The sequence below is a fragment of the Tachypleus tridentatus genome, chromosome 10, assembly GCF_004210375.1.
Source record: "Tachypleus tridentatus isolate NWPU-2018 chromosome 10, ASM421037v1, whole genome shotgun sequence".
NCBI classification, from domain to species: Eukaryota; Metazoa; Arthropoda; class Merostomata; order Xiphosura; family Limulidae; genus Tachypleus; species Tachypleus tridentatus.
The window spans coordinates 82,240,703-82,261,081 of NC_134834.1; the positions used below are offsets into that span (position 1 = coordinate 82,240,703).

The 20,379-nt window shown below is 33.9% G+C and overlaps 1 protein-coding gene across 8 annotated transcripts in view; it reads left to right on the forward strand.

Annotated features, from left to right (window-relative positions):
• Positions 1 to 20,379, forward strand: part of LOC143229715 (calmodulin-binding transcription activator 2-like) — a 119,932-nt gene that overhangs the window by 84,321 nt on the left and 15,232 nt on the right. For 7 of the 8 annotated variants that reach the window (XM_076462441.1, XM_076462438.1, XM_076462445.1 and 4 more), the window contains 8 exons: positions 534 to 1,748; positions 8,565 to 8,691; positions 11,392 to 11,526; positions 14,743 to 14,849; positions 17,555 to 17,821; positions 18,877 to 19,055; positions 19,550 to 19,617; positions 19,946 to 19,984. In XM_076462441.1, coding sequence (XP_076318556.1) covers positions 534 to 1,748; positions 8,565 to 8,691; positions 11,392 to 11,526; positions 14,743 to 14,849; positions 17,555 to 17,821; positions 18,877 to 19,055; positions 19,550 to 19,617; positions 19,946 to 19,984 — 2,137 coding nt within the window. The remainder of the gene's footprint in view (positions 1 to 533; positions 1,749 to 8,564; positions 8,692 to 11,391; positions 11,527 to 14,742; positions 14,850 to 17,554; positions 17,822 to 18,876; positions 19,056 to 19,549; positions 19,618 to 19,945; positions 19,985 to 20,379) is intronic. The other variant, XM_076462442.1, reaches the window with a different exon arrangement.

The window sequence follows — 20,379 nt, forward strand, 5'->3', positions numbered from 1 at the left end:
GTTTTGTTTTACCTTAATTTCCTTTTATGAATTTTAATAGTTTTACTTTAATTTTAACTTTTTACCGGATGTTTGGCGCAGATAGCCTAGTTGCTTTGCGCCATAAAACACCAAATCAGCTAACCAATCTTTTTTCCTGTTTTACATACCTTATTTATAGTTGTGTTTAATTAATGTTTTGCAGAAAAGAATATAGCTTGCTTTACAAAATATAAACTCTTCAACAAAAATAGGTAAACATGAAACAATGTTTACAAATATATATTATTGTAATAAGTTAAATCAGTTGAATTTATGGAGATATAAAACTGAAGTTAAGTTATTAGCTTACACAACTGAAGTCATGTAATGGTTAAATATGAAGATGTTCCGAACGTTTGAATTCTTACCTTTATCTCATGTTTGTGTAATCGTTCATTCTTAAAATGCATAATCTCAGCTTAAAGTCAGGTTTCATGAATTTATTAGTACTGTAGTTAGACAGTAAGCTGTATTTGGAAAAAAGTTTTGGTACTTGTCTCTCTCTTCTCAAGCAGACAACAGAAGCCATTGAGGCTATTGTTCAACAACTTATGGGAAAACAACAACCTAAGATGACTGTTAGAACACGTGAGTGTGACACAACTACTCCCTTTCACTCAGTTGCTGCTAGTAAGTTGGTGACTGTAGGACATAAGAAATGTAGTCCTAATTTACATCAGATCATCTCACCCAAGGCCCAGGCTACAGATTCTGCTATTGGTATTACCACTGCTGCTAAGGTATCAACAGTAGCAGTTCAAACTTCTCTTTGTAAAATAGCTTGTCAGAAAACAGTGACTTGTGTCAATCAAGCAACCACAACGACCAGCACCTTTACAAGGTTTAACAAACAAAATGAGGTAATTACCTCATTACCAGATGGAAGTTCTCAAGAAGCCTCAAGCTACCCTGTGTGTTCAAGCATTAAAACTACTACCACATCTCTCATCTTAAACCTTTCTCCGCTTCAGACAGGTGGTGGACTGTTGATTCTGAACAATGTTGCTTCACCAGCAGATATGAGGTTAAATTCAACTTCCTTAACGCCTGTCACTCTGCTTTGTGGCCAAAATTCAAGTACTTCTTTTGTCACTCCAGAAATGTCAAGTGGTGCTATTGACTCGGACTCCATGGAAACCTCGGAAACTGTGTCTACACTGCCGAAGCATATAAATTTTGAAAAAGAATCTCATCCAGCCAAATTGGACATGTCCATAAAGAGTAGAGACATTGATTTCAGTGCAAGTGTTTCTCATGAAAAAGATCCAAATCTAAGTCAGGGTCTTCATGATTTCACTCTTGATTCTGATGGAAGCTTAGCACTGCTTCAAGATCTCCAGAATGAGAAATCACCAAACCTCTTTTACAGTTCTTCACCATTATTCGGTGATAATTCTCCACCTGTATCAATTAAAAGAGAACCCACCAACCACCCAGAAGTGGTGGTTGACCAAAATCCCATGGACTTCATTGATAATGATCTTTCAACCCCTGATGATGAGGTGTTTAATCTTGACACTTTTTACATGCTTACTGACTTACCAAACCTAGAGGACCTTCATTCTGACCTAGAGCCTGGGACTGACATTTACGGAAGCAGTAGTAACACTTCTTTTGTAAGTTCCACTGCAGCTTCTGTATCTAAAAGTAATAATCAGAATTCTCAAGCATTCCAAAGCACAACACAGCACATCACCGATTACTGTCCTCATTGGTCCTTTACGGAAGTAAGTTACAGAATATATTATATCATGCACGTCTTCTAAGAGTTATAGTTTTTGTACTTGTGTTTGTTAGTGTAATATTCCATGATAATATAATATAACATGTAATATTTGAGTACGAATTTAATAATAAATCATAAAACTGTCAGATATTTAAGGGAAGGTTGTGGCAATCGGATATTAATTGCTGTGTTGCTTTCTAACTCTTATGGTCACAAATTAGTTATTATTATTCTCTTTATTATTACTATTACGAGCTATTAAATTCTAATTACTAATAAATCTAATTGCAATGACTATAATAGTAATATCAATAATAGTAATGAAGCATTATTAAATAATTAGTAATTTGTTTGAATATGATCTGCAGAGAGTTCAAGTACGTTATATTAAATCTACTTTTAATACGCTTTTTTTCATTTGTTATTAAATGCAAAGTTATATAATCTATCTGTGCTCTGTCTAACATAGTTGGATATCTGATTTCAGGTCTAAAAAGCCTTCAGACCTACTGCTAAGTTAAGAGGGGCTCTAAATGTGTGTGTGTGTGTTTTCTTATAGCAAACCCACATAGGGCTATCTGCTGAGTCCACCGAGGGGAATCGAACCCCTGCTTTTAGCGTTGTAAATCCGGAGACATACCGCTGTACTAGCGGGGGGCAGGGCTCTAAATATACAAATCATGTGACAACCTCAGTTGATATAAAGCCACAATGGAATGACATATATCAAAAGTGTATTTTGTACATTGTTTGTTGTATCATTTATAGGTAATATGATGCCACTGAAAACTTGTTGCTTTTGGAAAGAGCATATAATAGTTTTTCTGTTAAAAACTATTCGTACACCCATGTCATAAAGGTGTTTTTGGATCAGGGATCTAAAATTTCCTTTATAGGGATATTCTTTATATTTAATGGCATTGAAAAATAAAGGAATGTGGGTAGCATAGGAAATCTGAACCATCCAGAAAGAGACCTGAAATACATCATTCCCTAGTAGTAAAAAGAAAACAGAGTCTTGTAATAAATGAGAAACAAAAAGCACAAAATTCAGTAGCCAAATACGTCCATCACTCTTATTCCAAAATATGTAACTTAATAAGGAAAAATCTACGTCTAGAAAAGGGATATAGTTAATGTATACCAAAGTTGTTTTTATGATATCCATTCAACCTTTGCATACTTCAAGAAGCTGGAAAATGAAATGGGTTTTCATGTTATTCCATGTTATGGAGTTTTGTGCAATTGGACTGTTGTAACAGACACTGGGAAATCACTTCTTTCGTATACTAAATGGATTATGGAAATCCTGCAGGGGTGAGTGCAGTGCTCTGAACAGAACGATCTTTTGCAGTAAAAATTATGCTCGTCAAACAGAGCATTACTGTTTATAACAACATGGACTGTAACAACGTGGGGAAGCTCAACATTCATTTTAATATAACATAATCAACCTCTGTACAGACTAGTTGTAGGACAACTTTCAATTTTTATTTCAGGAGAAGAAATAATATTAAATCAGATAGATGGTATTGAAAATGTAGACAAAGGTAGTTTATAAAAACACACACCAAAAAACATAAATGTTTCCATGCCTGTGGAGTGAAAAGAAATGGGTAATAGTAACAAGTAGGTGAAAGTCTGGAAGAAGGTAAAGTTTCCTGTGAGGTGTAAACAATTTTGAGTATTGAAACTCACAGTTCTTAATCATTAACTTAATTATACATTACTACCTTAAATGTTTGTTTGCGACTCACACCCCAGTAAAAAATAAATATTTACAGGCTGGGGTTCATTCAGAGCTACAACAATTGATAGATGAACTATTGAATTGAGATGATAGCCACCACTCACCATATGGTGCTAATAATGAACTTTGCACAACCAACACATTAAAAATGTTTGATGTGACTACTATTTATCTTCTATGCTATTATCATTAATAAGATCACGTAGAAAACATCTGAATGATACTGCTCTGTTTCCAACTGTTGCACTTGGTATTACATGTTTTCCAGGTTTGTCACGCAGTGGGCATGTCATGACTTGAGTTGGCTCCGAACTCAAGACACAGCAGGAAAGGGGTGACTTGGGACCATACCTATGTGTATGAAAAATTTCTGCTGATATTACTTGTTCCTCAAAAGCATGTCCTACCCCATATTGCATGGTCTAGCACCATCTTACATGAAGACCGTTCCATTCAGAACTATTCTTTCTTGTAACTTGGGTTAGCAGCTTCATCATATTCTATGTCGCTGTGACTGATAAAACTGTTACTTAGGAGTTATTTAAAGAAATTAAAACAATGACAGAGTTAATTATTTGATCCAACCCAAATACACTGTTCCAATTATGATAATAATTATAATATAAAATATTGTGCAATGCCTTCTTCCACATTTAACATCGTTAACAGTGTTAACCTGGCCATGGAGAGAAAGGCGTGTTCGCCAATCCGTAAAGTATTTTCTAGCTAGGTTCTGTTGATTTACACTCCAACCAATAATTAATGAGTAAGTGAGCCTTATCAAATCATAAAGTGTTTGATGGATAGGTGCTATCAGTTTCCACTCAAACCATAAAAAAATGATAGTTTGTTGAAAGATTTTATCAACTTTCAGTAAGTTTTATTTTTGTAAGTTTCTCATTATTTATCATTTTCATACTGATCGGATCTTAATGTTGCGAGAGTTACTATCAATGATGTATTAATGTTTGTGATAATAATTATAAAATCCAAAATTAAATGGTTGCAGTTATTCAGCCATAAAAAGATCATATTGTGATGTTTAATCCTACTATACGTTGGTAAAGGAGTATCCAAAACGTTGGCGGTGGGTGGTGTTTTATAAGATGTCTTTTTTTTTTATAGTCTATTACTTCTAAATTTGGGATGGCTAATGAAGGTAACCCTCGTGTAATTTTGCGCAAAATTGAACAAACACGTGCAAACAAACAAACAAACAACCATTTTTAGTGGCAAAATTAATTCTGTCATATTTGATACTCGTTTCGTACGGTTCTCAAGATAAAAGCTTCACAATCAACATTTTTCTAGCGACTTGTTATTTCTAACACAGTAATTGGCCTTCTTATTGTTTCGTCTACCAAATATTTTAGCTCTCTAACTAGCCTTGAAGCTCATTGAACGTTTGGTCATTTTGAAATATAACTGTATGGGACAGTTAATGGTCAAGATTACATATCTAACTCAGTTCAAGATAGTTCTAGACTGATCTCCACTCAATTTTTCACGTAAATTGCATAGTTTACCTCCATGTGGCCAACCTTTGGAATAGGTTACCTACAGATATGGTAGATGCAACATGACTGAGCCAGCTTAATAGAAGGCCTAATGAATACTAAAAAAGTCAGAAAAAGATGCAGGCAAATGAATGTTAGACAAAATGAATAGAACAGTATCTTGTCATTTCTTAAATGTCACGTAAAGTTATTTACTACAAAGAAAATACTTAAACGTTTAGACATGTTTTGAAATACTTGATAAATAATTTTTACACTAAACATAAGTCTTCTGTGGGATAGCAGTAAGTCCACGGATTTACAACACTAAACTTAAAGGGTTCAACTCCCCTGGGCGGACACAGCAGATGGCTCAATATAGTTTTACTATAAGAAAATACATAATAATGGTAATAAGATATTAAGTTGTAACATTCAGTTTCTGAGAAAATTTCAAAATTTTATCTTATTATATGAGTAAAATTATTAATTTTCATGTGCAGATATTATGTTCAGTATAGAATGAGTGAACATTTGGTACCATCGTAATAAGTACTTATGTAGTTTCGGTTTATTAATGACTTATGTGCCTGTTAAATTAATTTGAAATACAGTAATACAAGCTTCATCATCAAATAGGATTTTCTTTAATTACTTAACCTTGTAAGAACTAAATTTCAAAATTACTTTAAACTTTCTACTAGTATATATCAACTGAATTTACTGGAAATCAGTTAATACTAGTTAAAGGTGACTCTCGTGCTGGCGAGAGATTAACCTGAAGATGACCTAAGAAGGTCGAAACGTTGTTCTGTACTTTATTTTAATTAGTGCTAATACCAATACCAGCCGTTTTGAGAATACATAAAGGCGACTCTGGTATGTGCGCGCGCACTAATGCTCATATTTAATTGGCTCTTAGAATCCTGTAACCGACAATGCACTCTGTCGCTTGACGGCCCTAGCATTTCTGAAACACTAGGAAACACTTTAATTTCTCATCTACTCGTTGCTACATACCATAAAACGTAACTATGTTGCATTTTGTAAGATATATAACTTGGAAGATAAGGTCACAAAGATAGCAGGTGTTCTTCAAAGTGTAAAGAGTTGTTAAGCAGTTATGGTCACACACCGGTCATTCTGTAAGGCACAAAAAGGTCACTGGTGATATTAGCTGCTGCATTTTCTACCTGCAGTTAGGTTTGCTACTAAACCCAATAAACTACATTTTGTATGTCACTTCCAAAAATATTAGCTGGATAACCCCATGTTTCTTGTTCTGTTCTGCACGGTGTTTTTAACCACTTGAAACAAGTTGGATCCAAATCCCTCCAGTGAAGTATGTGATATACTCCATTTACCATAATGAAACCACGTATTATTACATTTATTTCAATGAAAAGACCGTTTGGTTGTATTGCCACTTAGAAGTGTGTAACAAAATTAAAATTACGGCACTTACTAGGAACTGGCCAAGCGTGTTAAGGCGTGCGACTCGTAATCTGAGGGTCGCGGGTTCGCATCCCCGTCGCGCAAAACATGCTCGCCCTTTCAGCCGTGGGGGCGTTATAATGTGACGGTAAATCCCACTATTCGTTGGTAAAAGAGTAGCTCAAGAGTTGGCGGTGGGTGGTGATGACTAGCTGCCTTCCCTCTAGTCTAACACTGCTAAATTAGGGACGGCTAGCACAGATAGCCATCGAGTAGCTTTGTGCGAAATTCAAAAACAAACAAAAAACAAACAAACAATACTAGGAACATGTGACACAGCTCCTTTATATTTATTTTTTACAATCTTCTATAGTTTTAGGGAAATTAATCTAGCGATTTGGTATGCCAGAGCCACCTTTACCTTTATACCCGCTCATATACGCTGGAGTTTTATGAAATAAGCCAGCCACAGTAAAACATAAAGAACTCTCCTATATTTGTAGAAAAATGGTTTTGTATAAATTACTTTATCTCCCGTATTCTTACCCAAATTCAGTGTGGGCAATATGCTGATAAACATTGAAAAAGCATTGGATATATTAATGTGAAACAGTAGCCTCTCTAACACAAATTAACCATTATTTGGCTCATTCTAACTTTGAAACATGTTAGACAATAAAACTACACGTTTGACATCGAATATACTAAAATTATTATGACATTTCAGGAATGCACACCCGTACGTCCACTGTATAAAAAAAGATCGATACTTCCTGATTTCATGAATGATTTCCAGAACATAAATCAACCATTACAATTGTCGAACGTTGTGGTGCTGTGAGCATTAAAAGCTCTTTGTAAAGAGAAATGTAAAGCTATCGTATGGATAGACTGACTCCTATTACTGATTGTTTGCTTTAGATAAACCTACCTCGATTTGAAGAAAATTGGAAAATGATTTGGAAATGATTGTCATTCTAACTCAAGCGTTGAAATAAGACTATTGCGTAGACCAAGTTTAGATGGTTTATCTTATAAATTTATGGAAGCCATAAAAGCTCTCTTCTATTGGAAAAGTCATACAGTACTATACGTTTGTCAGTATAATGGTATATCGTGTCAAACTGCTTGTTACTGGTTTAAGACAAATAACATCGATAATTCACCTATGCCAGAGATTGAACGTAAATCAATTTAAACAACTTTGTGGCGGATAATGAATGACATTTGAGGAACCGAACATGAAATATCTCTAGGCGTAGAGCTTCATTCTAATAGATGGTAGTCTTTTTCACCAAAGGTGAACCATTAGTTTCCATTAAGTGTTTGTATCAAAGCCCAAACTGTGAATAACACTAAAGGTTGTATCAAAGCCCAAACTGTGAATAACACTAAAGGTTGGTGCATTTCTTAAAAAAAAAAAAAAAAGACTTCAGCATCAAAACATGACATTTCCTTCAATTTTTAGTATATTACTTTAGATAAAATAGTCAACTCTCTCAGTAAGTTGGCAAGTTTTCGGATTTACGATGCTAGGATAAGGAGCTCAATTCTCCTCGGTGAACACAGCAGATAGTCTTATGTATCTTTGCTATAAGAAAAACGCACACTCTTTCGGCTCGGCATGGTCAGGTGGTTAAGGCACTCGACTCGTAATCCGAGGGTCGCGAGTTGAAATTCCCATCATACTAAACATGCTCGCCCTTTCAGCTGTGGTGTCGATATAATTTCACGGTCAATCCCACTATTCGTTGGTCAAAGAATAACCCAAAGAATAGTTGGCAGTGGGTGGTGATGACTAGCTGCCTACCCTCTAGTCTTGCACTGCTAAATTAGGGACGGATAGCGCAGATAGCTCTCGTGTAGCTGGCTTCGCGCAAAATTCGAAACAAACCAAACCACACTCTTTCAGCAGAGCATAGTGTTTTGTTGGAATTAAATTCTAAACAAATTAATTCATTTTTAAAGCGTATCTTTAAAATTGACTTACCTGTATGATTGAAAATGAAACATTGCTAGTTTTAAGAATTTTTTACAACTTTAGTATTATAATTAAGTATTCTTTTCGACGTTATCGTTTTATAGTACTCAAAATAGAAATTTAAAAATGTTGTTACATATCATTTATTTTTAAAAGGGTAGAGTAAAAGTACTGATAATCGGTCCATGGAATTCGACATGTTCTTCATATACAGTTATGTTTGATGGAATCAGTGTTCCTACAACTTTGATACAGAATGGTGTTCTACGCTGCTTTTGTCCAGGTGAGAACTTTTATATTTCCGAATCTTAGAGATTAGACTTTAACAACAGTTCAAAAGCAAAATGGGTCATGATTGTTTTACATATGCAGTTTGAGGTTACTGCAAAGTATTATCATTACCATTAGATAAATATCCTTTGTAACTGAGGTAACAATACGTAAAGAAACAAACGTATGCCATTTTCAGTGTGAATGGATGTTTAAGGTTATGATACTGACGTGGTAAACAGAAAAGAACGTAACGTTGAAATTTTATAATACGGATAAATGCCTACTACAACGGACAGCTCAAGTTAATGAGATTGATTTCAGGGAGATTCAACAGTAAACAAATTTCGAAACTGTTGCTATCGAGTTTGCCTTGTATGTTTGATGGACAGGTAACTGACCAACCAATTTCAACTATCTTGTTTTAAAAAGACAACCAATGTTGTTTTGAATTACCTAACTGTCTGAGCATAAGTTACTTGACATCGATTTATTTAGTACGCTGTTTGCTAACGTATTAGGCTTTATAGAGAAGCTTTCGTTTATTTTCGTGAGGATTGAAGGTTTTATTCAGATGAAAGAGATTCAGTGGGGTTTCGGGAGATTTGGGCTGTCTGCTGTAACTACACGTAGGCATTTATGTAATAACGCTCTAATGAAATATGTCGCATAGTGGTTCAGAATTTACAAGAACCTGAGCTTAACAACAAAATTTCTTATAATCTAGTTAACGTTAAACCAAGAACAAATTGCAATAGTAACGAATCATGGGGAGTTGTGTCCCCTTAAATGGGGAGAGAGTTGCTGTTTTCGCAAAATATCACATTAAACTGGGAATAACACTGACTTTGCTATTAATGATTGAATTTGCATAAGATAAAATTCATGTCGTTTGTATAAGTATATTATATGCTACATGAAAATAGAAAAAGTAAACATTTTTCAGTTTGGGCCTAAAAATTTCGTTTTTGCTCAGTAATGATGGAAACCTGAAAAAATATATCATTCGATCTCCACAACTGCAAACTTTACTTTCGACAAACTGCAACAGGACAGAGTGTTTACAGACTGTTAATTAATAACAGTCTTAAGAGGTAAAATTAGCTGTATTTGGAAATTTGTTATAAATATGAAGTAAGAAGTTTTTTTCATCTATCTACCATAAATCATGTAAAAAAAATAATTTAATGTTCTTTGTACCGGACATATTTATTTGCGGGTTGGGTGAGTCATTGCTTACTAAAAATATCGCAAAAATCAGGGAATTACATATAAGTGTAGTAGTATGAACAGACGTATGACACGCATTATGTATTAGTTTGTCATATTCGGTATTTCAGTAGTTTCAGAGTTTTAGTAGTTAATAGTTACGCCTTCTTCAGAAGTTGAGGAGCAGTTCAGGCTCGTGTATTTTGCTTTACACTTACACGACCTTCACTAAGGCACCGGGAGTAAGTGGCATTACTGTCTGTTTATGAACTGTTTGATCATTGAACATAAGTAATCCTTAGTCGATGATCTTTCTCATTTGCGTGATTTGAAAATAAACACTTAGAATCTGGAGTTAAGTTGCTGTTGTGGGAAATACTGTGTCTTTGCTTCTATTCGATTTACTTGTTGCGAATCAAATTAAAATCGTAATTTTCCGTCCCTTTTGCAGAAATATATCAGAGCCACCTCACTGGTACTAATAACTTTATTTGCTTTAGCATCCTCTCTACCCAAAACATCAGCTTTCGAAAAACAAAATTAACATCTGTAAAAAAATGTAGTGAAACTCTTTCACACCCAAAATATCTGATCTTCTTTCACAACGTACTACTGCATGCACAAATCAAATGTTGCAACACATATCTGGAAAAAGAACAGCTTCAGTAAAACAGATATTCCAGTTTCTTAGGTTCAGGGCACTGAACTATTTGCCTATTTTTCACTTTCAGCACCACTGGACTTTTAAATGCAGCAACTGTATTTTTGGTTTAGTATACACTTGCCAACCTTGTCTGTGAACAGTTAGGCCTCTTTTTACGGATATGTTGTATGCCCATTTTTCAATTCATTCATTTCTTCCTTTTTCACCCTTCGAGCCCGAAATGGCTAGGTGGTTAGGGAGCTTCACTCGCAATCTGAGGGTCGAGGGTTCGAATACCCGTCACACCAAACATACTCGTCCTTTCAGCCGTGGAGACGTTATAATGGTATGGTCAATCCCACTATTCACTGGTAATAGAGTCGCCCAAGATTTGACTTTGGGTGGTGATGGATAGCTGCTGTCTCTCTAGTCTTACACTGCTCATTTAAAATATGGCTCACAACAATAACATAAATAATTAAATTTATGTAACATTGAAATGATCTTAAAGGTTAGCTTATAGAACTCTGTGTTATACTGTGGATAATGCATTTAATGTGCAAGTCAAAGCCGTACTATTAAGTAAACTGTTATTGCTGTTGGATAAATGTCTGACGAAACTCGAAACGTCGCACAAAATAAATAAAACCAGAAAAAGCTTTCATTTAGACTTGCCAATTTATTCACTGTTATTATTTATCTAAGACTGTCTTCTCACTTCTTGTGGAATGAAGCTCATTAAAGTATTGTTGTGTTTTTAGTGCAAAACTACATAACGAGTCAGTGAAATTACTGTTGACCCAACGAAAGAAATAAAATATCGCAGACGCATTAGTAAGTATATTTTTTTTCTCTATCTAGCTCATGAAGCTGGCGTAGTGACCTTACAGGTGAATAACCAAGGACTTTTAGTTTCTAACTCAGTGATGTTCGAATATTGTGAACGAAGTATGATAAATGTCATTACAGATGATCCAGACCAGTTTGGCGTTGACGGCGAGTATTTTTATATATTAAAGATTCAGTGTTTTATGTTTTATAAAATGCCTTATTTTTTCATTATAGCATAGCTTCTTGGTTCTATTTACACGCCTATTCCATACATTATACAGTTGGTTGTTGCAAACATGTATTTATGGTTTTGCGCCTAAAAAGATAAATAATTCTGCGACTTTCTTTCTGTGTAACATATTTTTATAGCAAAGTGCTTTGCATATAGCGATGGGCCGAGACAAAAAAATTGCCGACGTATTATATTTTGCTCATGATAGACTGAAATTTCTCTTACAACATTGTAAAAGACTTTAATAAACACTAAACGTAGCTTTTTGAGATTTTCAAAAACCATTAAGGCCTTCAGTTCAGCCAAAAAATATCGCTAAAGCAGAGAACTGGCGAGAAATGTAACAGCTACGTGCGCTGATAATTATTCTGATTCCACCGTCAGAATGGTTAGCTTACTAATGTCTGAAATTGTTGCGATGATTTACATACCAAAAATGATGCATTTTAACTTGGAGAGTGGTCCGGCATGGCCAAGCATATTAAGGCGTGCGACTCGTAATCTGAGGGTCGCGGGTTTGCATCCCCGCCGCACTAAACATGATCGCCTTTTCAGCTGTGGGGGCGTTATAATGTGACGGTCAATCCCACTATTCGTTGGTAAAAGAGCAGCCCAAGAGTTGGCGGTGGGTGGTGATTACTAGCTGCCTTTCCTCTTATCTTACACTACTACATTAGGAACGGCTAGCACAGATAGCCCTCGACTAGCTTTGCGCGAAATTCAAAAACAAAACAACTCGTCTCGCCAGGTTAAATCTGCTGCCTTTAACGTTCTTTATTACTTATAACATAAGGTGATTATAAAGGGACTACAAAACAACTCGTCTCGCCAGGTTAAATCTGCTGCCTTTAACGTTCTTTATTACTTATAACATAAGGTGATTATAAAGGGACTACATTTATTTTATAGTTGTTCTTAGGTGTTTCGAAAAAAAGTTTGTTTTTTACTGATAGATTCCATTCCACTCGTAAAGATTATATTTCATCATAGTTTAATACTTTTCGGCGGTAGAAAAATTTAATATTGACTTTAATGATGAAATTTTTATGATATTATAACATTTCCCATTCATTCTTTTTTTTCTTTTTGTGACCAAACTTGTTTTTTATATATGGTGGTAATAGAAGGATTACATTTTTATTCCATAGTTGTTCTTAACAGTTTTGAAGAAATGTTTGTGTTGATTACTGACAGTTTCACTTTTCACTACTGAAGGTTATTATACTTCACCAAACTTTAAATTTAATACATTTTTGAAGTTCGAAAATTTACTGTTAATATTACTAATGACAAAATTCATTATAACATTACTTTTGTGTCTAAACTTGTATTTATACTGAGACAAGGTTTATATATTTCTAAAAGAAAAATTGTTATTAACAGATATACACTGCTGGCCAAAATCTTAAGGCCAATAAACATAAAGAAAAAATATGCATTTTGCGTTGTTAGACTCTATCACTTATTAGAGTAGAGCTTCAAAAGATGAAAATAAAAAAAGGGAAAATAAAAAACTTTTTTAGCATTTAACAGGGAAAATGTGAGCACTATGAAATTATCCTAAATACTAGCTGGCCAAAAGTTTAGAACTATGTCAAAAAGATGTCCTAAACAGGGTAGGAAATGCCTATCAAGAGGTCTCAGTAGTGAGTTGTACGGCCGTCATTGCGAATAACTGCAAACATTCGCTTTGGCATGGTCGACATAAGCGTTTGCAGAAGGCTGGCTTAAATGTTATTCCAAGTGATGAAGGTGGCTTCACGAAGATCATGCACTGTTTAGATTGACGACCATTGATATAGAACTTCCTTGCCATTCACCCCAAACATGGGGTTCAATTCGGGCGAACACGCTGGATGGTTCAAAAGAATCATGTTATTTGCCATGAAAAAATACTTTGTCCTGTGGGCATTGTGGATTGCAGCGTTGTCCTGCTGAAAGATCAAGTCATTTCAACACGACCAAGGGTCTTTAGTCAATAAGGATGCTCACTCCAACATGCCAATGTAGCCAGCTGCTGTTTGACATCCCAGTATAACCTGGAGACCCATTGTTCCATGGAAGGAAAAAGCACCCCAGATCATAATGGAACCTCCTCCACTGTGTCGTATAGAAAATGTATCCGGTGGGAAATCTTTATCGTGCCAGAAACGTTGGAAGCCATCTGGACCATCCAGGTTAAACTTTGCTGAGAAGCACCTAACATAAGACGTAGAAAAGTGGAAAAAGGTTAACCTCATTGTTCTTGAGCTGCATTCTGCGTCCGTAAGGGCCTTAATCTGATTCGACGATCGGCTGGTGTCTTGCCGGACAACTCGTCGAATCCTTCTGCTCAACGCCGGCGAAATTTTCTTGGGCGAACCACTTGAAATTCTCGTTCCGTATCTCGCGGGGTCTTTTAAGAAATTTGCAACAGCAGTTTTACTATGCCCAATCTCACCAGCGATGGAACGTTGAGAGAAACCTTTCTTTTGCAGCTTGACAATTCTGCCACTCTCAAACTCTGTCAACATTTTAGCCTTTGCCATGTTTTTACACAATGTAACACAGGAGAATATAAGTGGGAGATGTTGATAATGCTAATGCTTGAATATGAATGACTAAATTTCGTTACGTTTTAACCGATTAACGCTTCGTTTGAGTATGGTCTTAAATCTTTGACCAGCTAGTATTTAGGCTAATTTCATAATGTTCACATTTTCCCTATTAAATGGTAAAAACGTTTTTTTATTTTTATTTTCCCTTTTCTTATTTTCATCTTTCGAAGCTCCACTCAAATAAGTAGTTGAATCTAACAACGCAAAATGCATATATTTTCTTCATGTTCATTGGCCTTCAGATTTTGGCCAGCAATGTATATGTACTTTTTAGCATGTTTTAAAGAGTGATTTATGGAGAACGGTCGTTTTCTTTATTAATAATTGTAATGATAATTCTTACACTCCTAGATATGTTTTATTTGTCTTTAGTAGAGATGTGGAATTATTTTCTATGTTAGTTATTTTGTTAACTCATAGTCTTAGTGAAAGGAATGCAATTTCATTTAGATTTCAGTGCAAATCATACAGACTTGTTTTTTATTATGTATACATTATGTATGGACATTATTTGTAAAAGGTTTGCATATATCTATATCTCTCTTTCATTAGAAAGTATATTAAAGTTCTCTCTATTGGAACGATTGGAAATGATAGAAAAGAGATTGTCATTTAAACCACAGGAGTTGCCAATTCACTTGGAAGAAATTTTTACACAAGTAAGGGATGTGATTAACTTGACATATTTTACCATGCAACCAGTGTAATTATGTTAATTAATAGTTAACCCAGCTCACACTCAGTACTACCTGAAACGATGATAATACTGTATGATTGTACTTAATTTTACAAAAATAATTTAAACTAATACACAAATAACTGTTACATTAAAATATTTCTACGTTTTGCATTATTGTGCTTTAAATATTAATCTTAAGGAATCTCACAAAGTGAGTTGCTTTTGCTAGTAATTAGACAAGAACTGTTTCATTTCCATAACGTTAATTACTAAGTGTTAGTTTCAGTTAATATAATTAACAATATCTGTCTCTTCTTCGTTTTGAATGGAATTTGGGAAATGTTTTCCCAATACATTTTTTTCTTTGTTATTAAACACAAAGCTAGACAAAGGCTATCTGTACCCTGCTTGCCACTAGTATCAAAACCTGGTTTCTAGTAGTATAAGTCTGCAGACATACTGCTGTACCATTTGGGGATTTTCTGACGCATACTTATAGCTGTTACTCGACATCCAAGCATTGGTCTGATTTTCTCAACTTACTCCAGACTTTTATACCCCTCTAAATTGCCCTTGGTAATATTTGTATTGTGACACTCTCCAATGTTACCTTTATAGATTCCATTACTACTGGGTCATAGTAATTTCAAATCTTCAGTTCACTGACTAGGATAAGTAGTTCTTCTTGCTGAGTTAGTGGTTATAGTGAGATAAAAGACATGGGTTTCCACAGCATCAGTGAAAATCCAATATCCAGGGAAAGAAGACTTCTGGACCTGACTATTGACTCTCCCTCTTACTTACAAGTTTGTTTTTTCTTGTGGAATATGCCATTTTCTTTCACTAAATAGCCTATATTAAATTTAAATCAGAGTTTAAGTGAAGGATAGTACACACTTCAGTAGAAGTGGCACCTCCATAATATAACCTGGAGTCATAACACTAATTTTTCATTTCCATTATATACATGTAAAACTGAGATAACTATATATCAATAGGATAGATCTACTCAAAAACAGTATTCATTCAAGATACTGATTACAAAGTAACATGTCTTAGAGTAAATGGGTCATAAGAATAAATAAAATGAAGAGATTGGACACAAACTAAAACACAAAATAACCAAACTTTATTGTATCACATATAAAATAAACTGTATGCATGTGTACTACTTGCTTTATTGCCATGGGATATTTGATTTTAGGGAATATTTTATCTTCAACCGATCTGGCTGAATTCATGTATCAGGCTAACTAAATCCAGGATTCCTTACTTTGCATTAAGTGTCTTTTTAACCTATAGTGACTAGCATTTTTCACATAGCTGGTCATTCTTTTTCAAACATAAATGAAGTCAGGATCTCTAAATATTACCTGTAGGACATTGCTGTTGACATTCTTGCACAGCATACAGTATTGCAGCAATAAATCCATGTAATGTCTACAAAAGAATAACAAAGGAACAAAGGCAGCTAGAACAAAATTACCTTATTGGCTTTCAAAACCCACGAAACCTGCTTGCATTCAGAATAAATTATAAATTGGACGGTGCTTCCATAGGCCACGCCCATAGGATTTTGTAGAAATTAATTTTTCAAGTTATTGCAGATCATTTGTTTATTGGCTAACACTTCTACGAAAACCTGATTGGACAGAAAGCAAGTGATTGCTGCACCCTTTGTGAAAACTGGGTCAATGATTGGTCACAAACAGATATTTACATACTATCGTTTTTGTTCTGAATATGTAATAGGTTTTCCTTTGAGATTATTATGTTTATACAAACCCATGGAAAATGTCATCCAAATTACTTAACATCCTTACAAATGTAGATGATAAGTTAGCTTGCTTAAAATATATTAAAGAAATAGTTTGAGTTAATGTTGTGCATGTTAGACTTTTAAGTTTTTCTTATTGACAGATGTGGCACATAATATTTGTTTTGCATATGGTATTGCTTTCTATCTGTGAATTTAGTAATTAACTGAACATAACTGTATAATACTGTGGTGTATTCAGATGAAATGAATATGGTTTTGAGGTTTACCTTCTAAATCTGTTTAACAGATGATTATATCAACATGTGGTGATACAAAACAGTGCTGAATTTATGTTGGCTAAGTTTTAAGTGAAGAAACGAATGAACTTAATACAAAATGCAACATATGGTGACAACAATCTTTTTTGTTATTTAATTTTTTTTTTGTATTGTTATTGCTTAAGACAAAACCACAGTGTGTAATTGCATAGGTTGAACTGTCACTAGTTGAAGACTTAATGAATAGTATTTCAAAGCTAACTAAATGAAAGTTTTCTACTTACAGTAAATTATTGTATTCACCTAGCATGACTGTGATACTGTATAACATAGGTGGGGACATAGCTTCTAGATATTATATTAAATTCAGTGAAGGACATTGCTCTCAACATCCTGAAACAAGGTTGCTTTAATCCACAGGCAGTAACAGGTATCACGTAATTTTAGAATGACAAAAGTACAAAAATAAGTTGAATCAAGATTGACTTAATGTGTTTTTCTTGACCATGTATTATGAGAAAACCTGAACAGAATTCAGAATAAATTTAGGATAAGTATAAGTTAAACAGAAAGAATAAAATTGTTATATTCCTATACTACAATACAAATCATTTTTTTGTGGTTTATATATATACATCTGTATTTCAGGACTACATTGGCAAACAGAGAAGCTTTGAAGACCGATTGGTGGTTTTATGTCAACGGCTTCTTAGTGGATCTTGGATCCAAGGGAGTGACAATATTGTTCTAGAAACTACTTTTCGACCTGATCTCACTTTACTTCATTTGGCAGCAGCTCTTGGTTACAGCCGATTGATCCAGACTCTCCTACAGTGGAGAGCTGGAAACCCTTCACTCATTCTTGAGTCTGAGGTTGATGCTCTTAGTGTAGATAAGAACAACTGTAGTCCTTTAGTAAGTTCAAATGCAACATCTTATATGTAAAAAATTACTAGTATGAGAAATATTGATTATGCCAACAAATTCCTCAGTGTAATGTGTTGTATTATGAAACCATATGTCACCTAGAAACTTAGGTGCACTTGTGGTATTTGGTTGTTTGTGCAAATGTATTAATAGAAAAGATTTTCATTACCTCTAACTTACATTGCTCTAAACTGAAAACTTGAGATTGTTAAAAAAGTAATTAGTTTATGAAAGAAATAAGTTAAGTACTGCAAATTTTGCTTTATTAGTTTTTAAGTTTGTTTTGTTTAAGACGTTTTTGTTGATGTTTTCCTTTGAACAGTCTATGAGCTTTTCGAAATTCATCTACAATCATTGGATACAATGGTATACATTTGCAAACAGAAATAATTTCTACATGTTTTAGGATAATTTATGTTATGTAGTGGAAAAGTTGTTTATTACAAGGAAAGAATTATAGAATCATTTAATTCCACTACCAATCCAGGTTCATTCAGCCATAAATTACTCTTGAAGAAAGTTTCTGAATGCAATGTAGGGCACCTGTGGTGGGTACAGCACAGATGGCCCATTGAGTATCTTTGTACTTAACAAAAACAAATATATTCAATAGACACCCAAATGTAAACAATAACCTTAGTATTTTTCAACTATCTTTATTTCAAAAAAATTAATTTTTCTCTTACACATATAAATCACAAATTTTGTGTTCCTTAAGTAACAATTATATATACATATTGTTTGATTTTGGTGATTTTTATATACTTCTTTTTTATGGTATAATTAATTAACTTCCACTTTGTATCACAAAATTTTAATGCACACATTTTGTATCATCTTTAATTTATACATTTTTACCAGTAACTGACAATGTAATTTGTGTATTTTGAAAGTTTGAGATGTATTTGCAATTGTTGCAAGTGGTACTTCTGTTTTTTAAATCTATTGTTGCTTTTTTTGATATTTGAGTAATCTAATAATTTTTTTAATTAAATTTACCTTTTCATGTTATTAACAGAAATGGGTTTGATGTAATTTCATAGTTATGGGCCTGTGCTAAAGGTTGCAAAGAAGCTGCATTATTTTTGTACCAGTGGAATGCATTGGCAATCAAAATTCAAAATGGTCCATTGACTGCTGCTCATCAGAGAGGCCATCAAGAGCTAACAAAACAAATTAAACATTTAGAAGAAATTCATCATTCTCAAGATAGGAAATCGAGGTAAATATCTCTTCCATGGTAACTTCCACCTTTGTTTAATATTTTCTTTTTTTTTTATTCATTCCCTATATTAAATTATGAATGAGTAAGTTTATTGATAGCTTGTTTGCAAACAGCTTAAAATCTTTTACTGTTCATATATGCAGTTGTAAAAATCTGTCTCTTATAGAAAGCAGATTGGAATCTTCAAACTTTCATTTCTCTGCCTGTCCAACTCTTAGTGAACTATCAAGTAGTATGAATCTCAAAAAAACCAGTTGTTCAAATTTGTCATTACCAATACTGAACCCTATATCCAGTACGAAAACTTTCAGGATAGCTGAGTAATCAAACACTCCCAGCATGTTTAATAAGCAATCTTCTAGTAATGAAAATGTCTACCCACAAACTACTATATCTGATAGTTTATCTAAATCTGCAATAAAGAAGAAGGAAGTTTGCAGGACTTTATTTTTATATGAAATTGATTAGAGTTTATCTTTGCCATTACCTAGCTGTCCTGATGTAGTCACCTCCAAGACTGGAGAGCGAGGCTGTATTTCACCTGGAATGATTGATATAGGTAGGTTAAATATAACATACAGCCTGAATGTAAAAGAGTGCATAATTTCACTGATTCTGTTGTTTAGTGCTGAGTTTCAGTGTTGCATGTTCTTGTGTGTGTATATATATATATATAAGTTGTTTATTTTTCAGAGTACTCTTAAAAAACACTTTTCAATTTAATATTTCATTACTTTTTTATCTTTATTACTGAATGTCATTATGATAAGACTATGATATTTGTTGTTTTTATATTGATTTTCTTGGTGTTTATCTCTTCTTGATTATTATTAGGAGAGAGAGTGGCCAAAATTTGAGTCCTTACCTTGATCCTATTGGTATTTCAGATAAATATTGCAACAACCAAGGTCTTAAAGTGGCTAAAGGTAAGTAAGCTTATCACATTTCAGATATAGTGAATGTACAATTGTTGTGCAATGTCGTTTATACAGGATTAGACTGTGGCCTGAGATCGTTTGATTATTAAGTATACATCTTGTGAGATGTGTAACTTGACATGTGTGAACACTCAGAAAAATTAATATACAACTGCAACCTTAATGACATTAACAGATAAAATAGCTTTTACAACTGAATATAATCAAGTGATCATTCCACTTCACAGTAATCATGGAGAAGTTTCAACTTTGTACAGTAATTGAGTTTTTTTTTTTTGTAATGGGTCTGCACTAAATTTCCTAGATCATTATTTATATTGAGACTATATGAAAAAATATGAGAATATTATAATAACTAAACACTCAGTTACTTTTCAAAAATC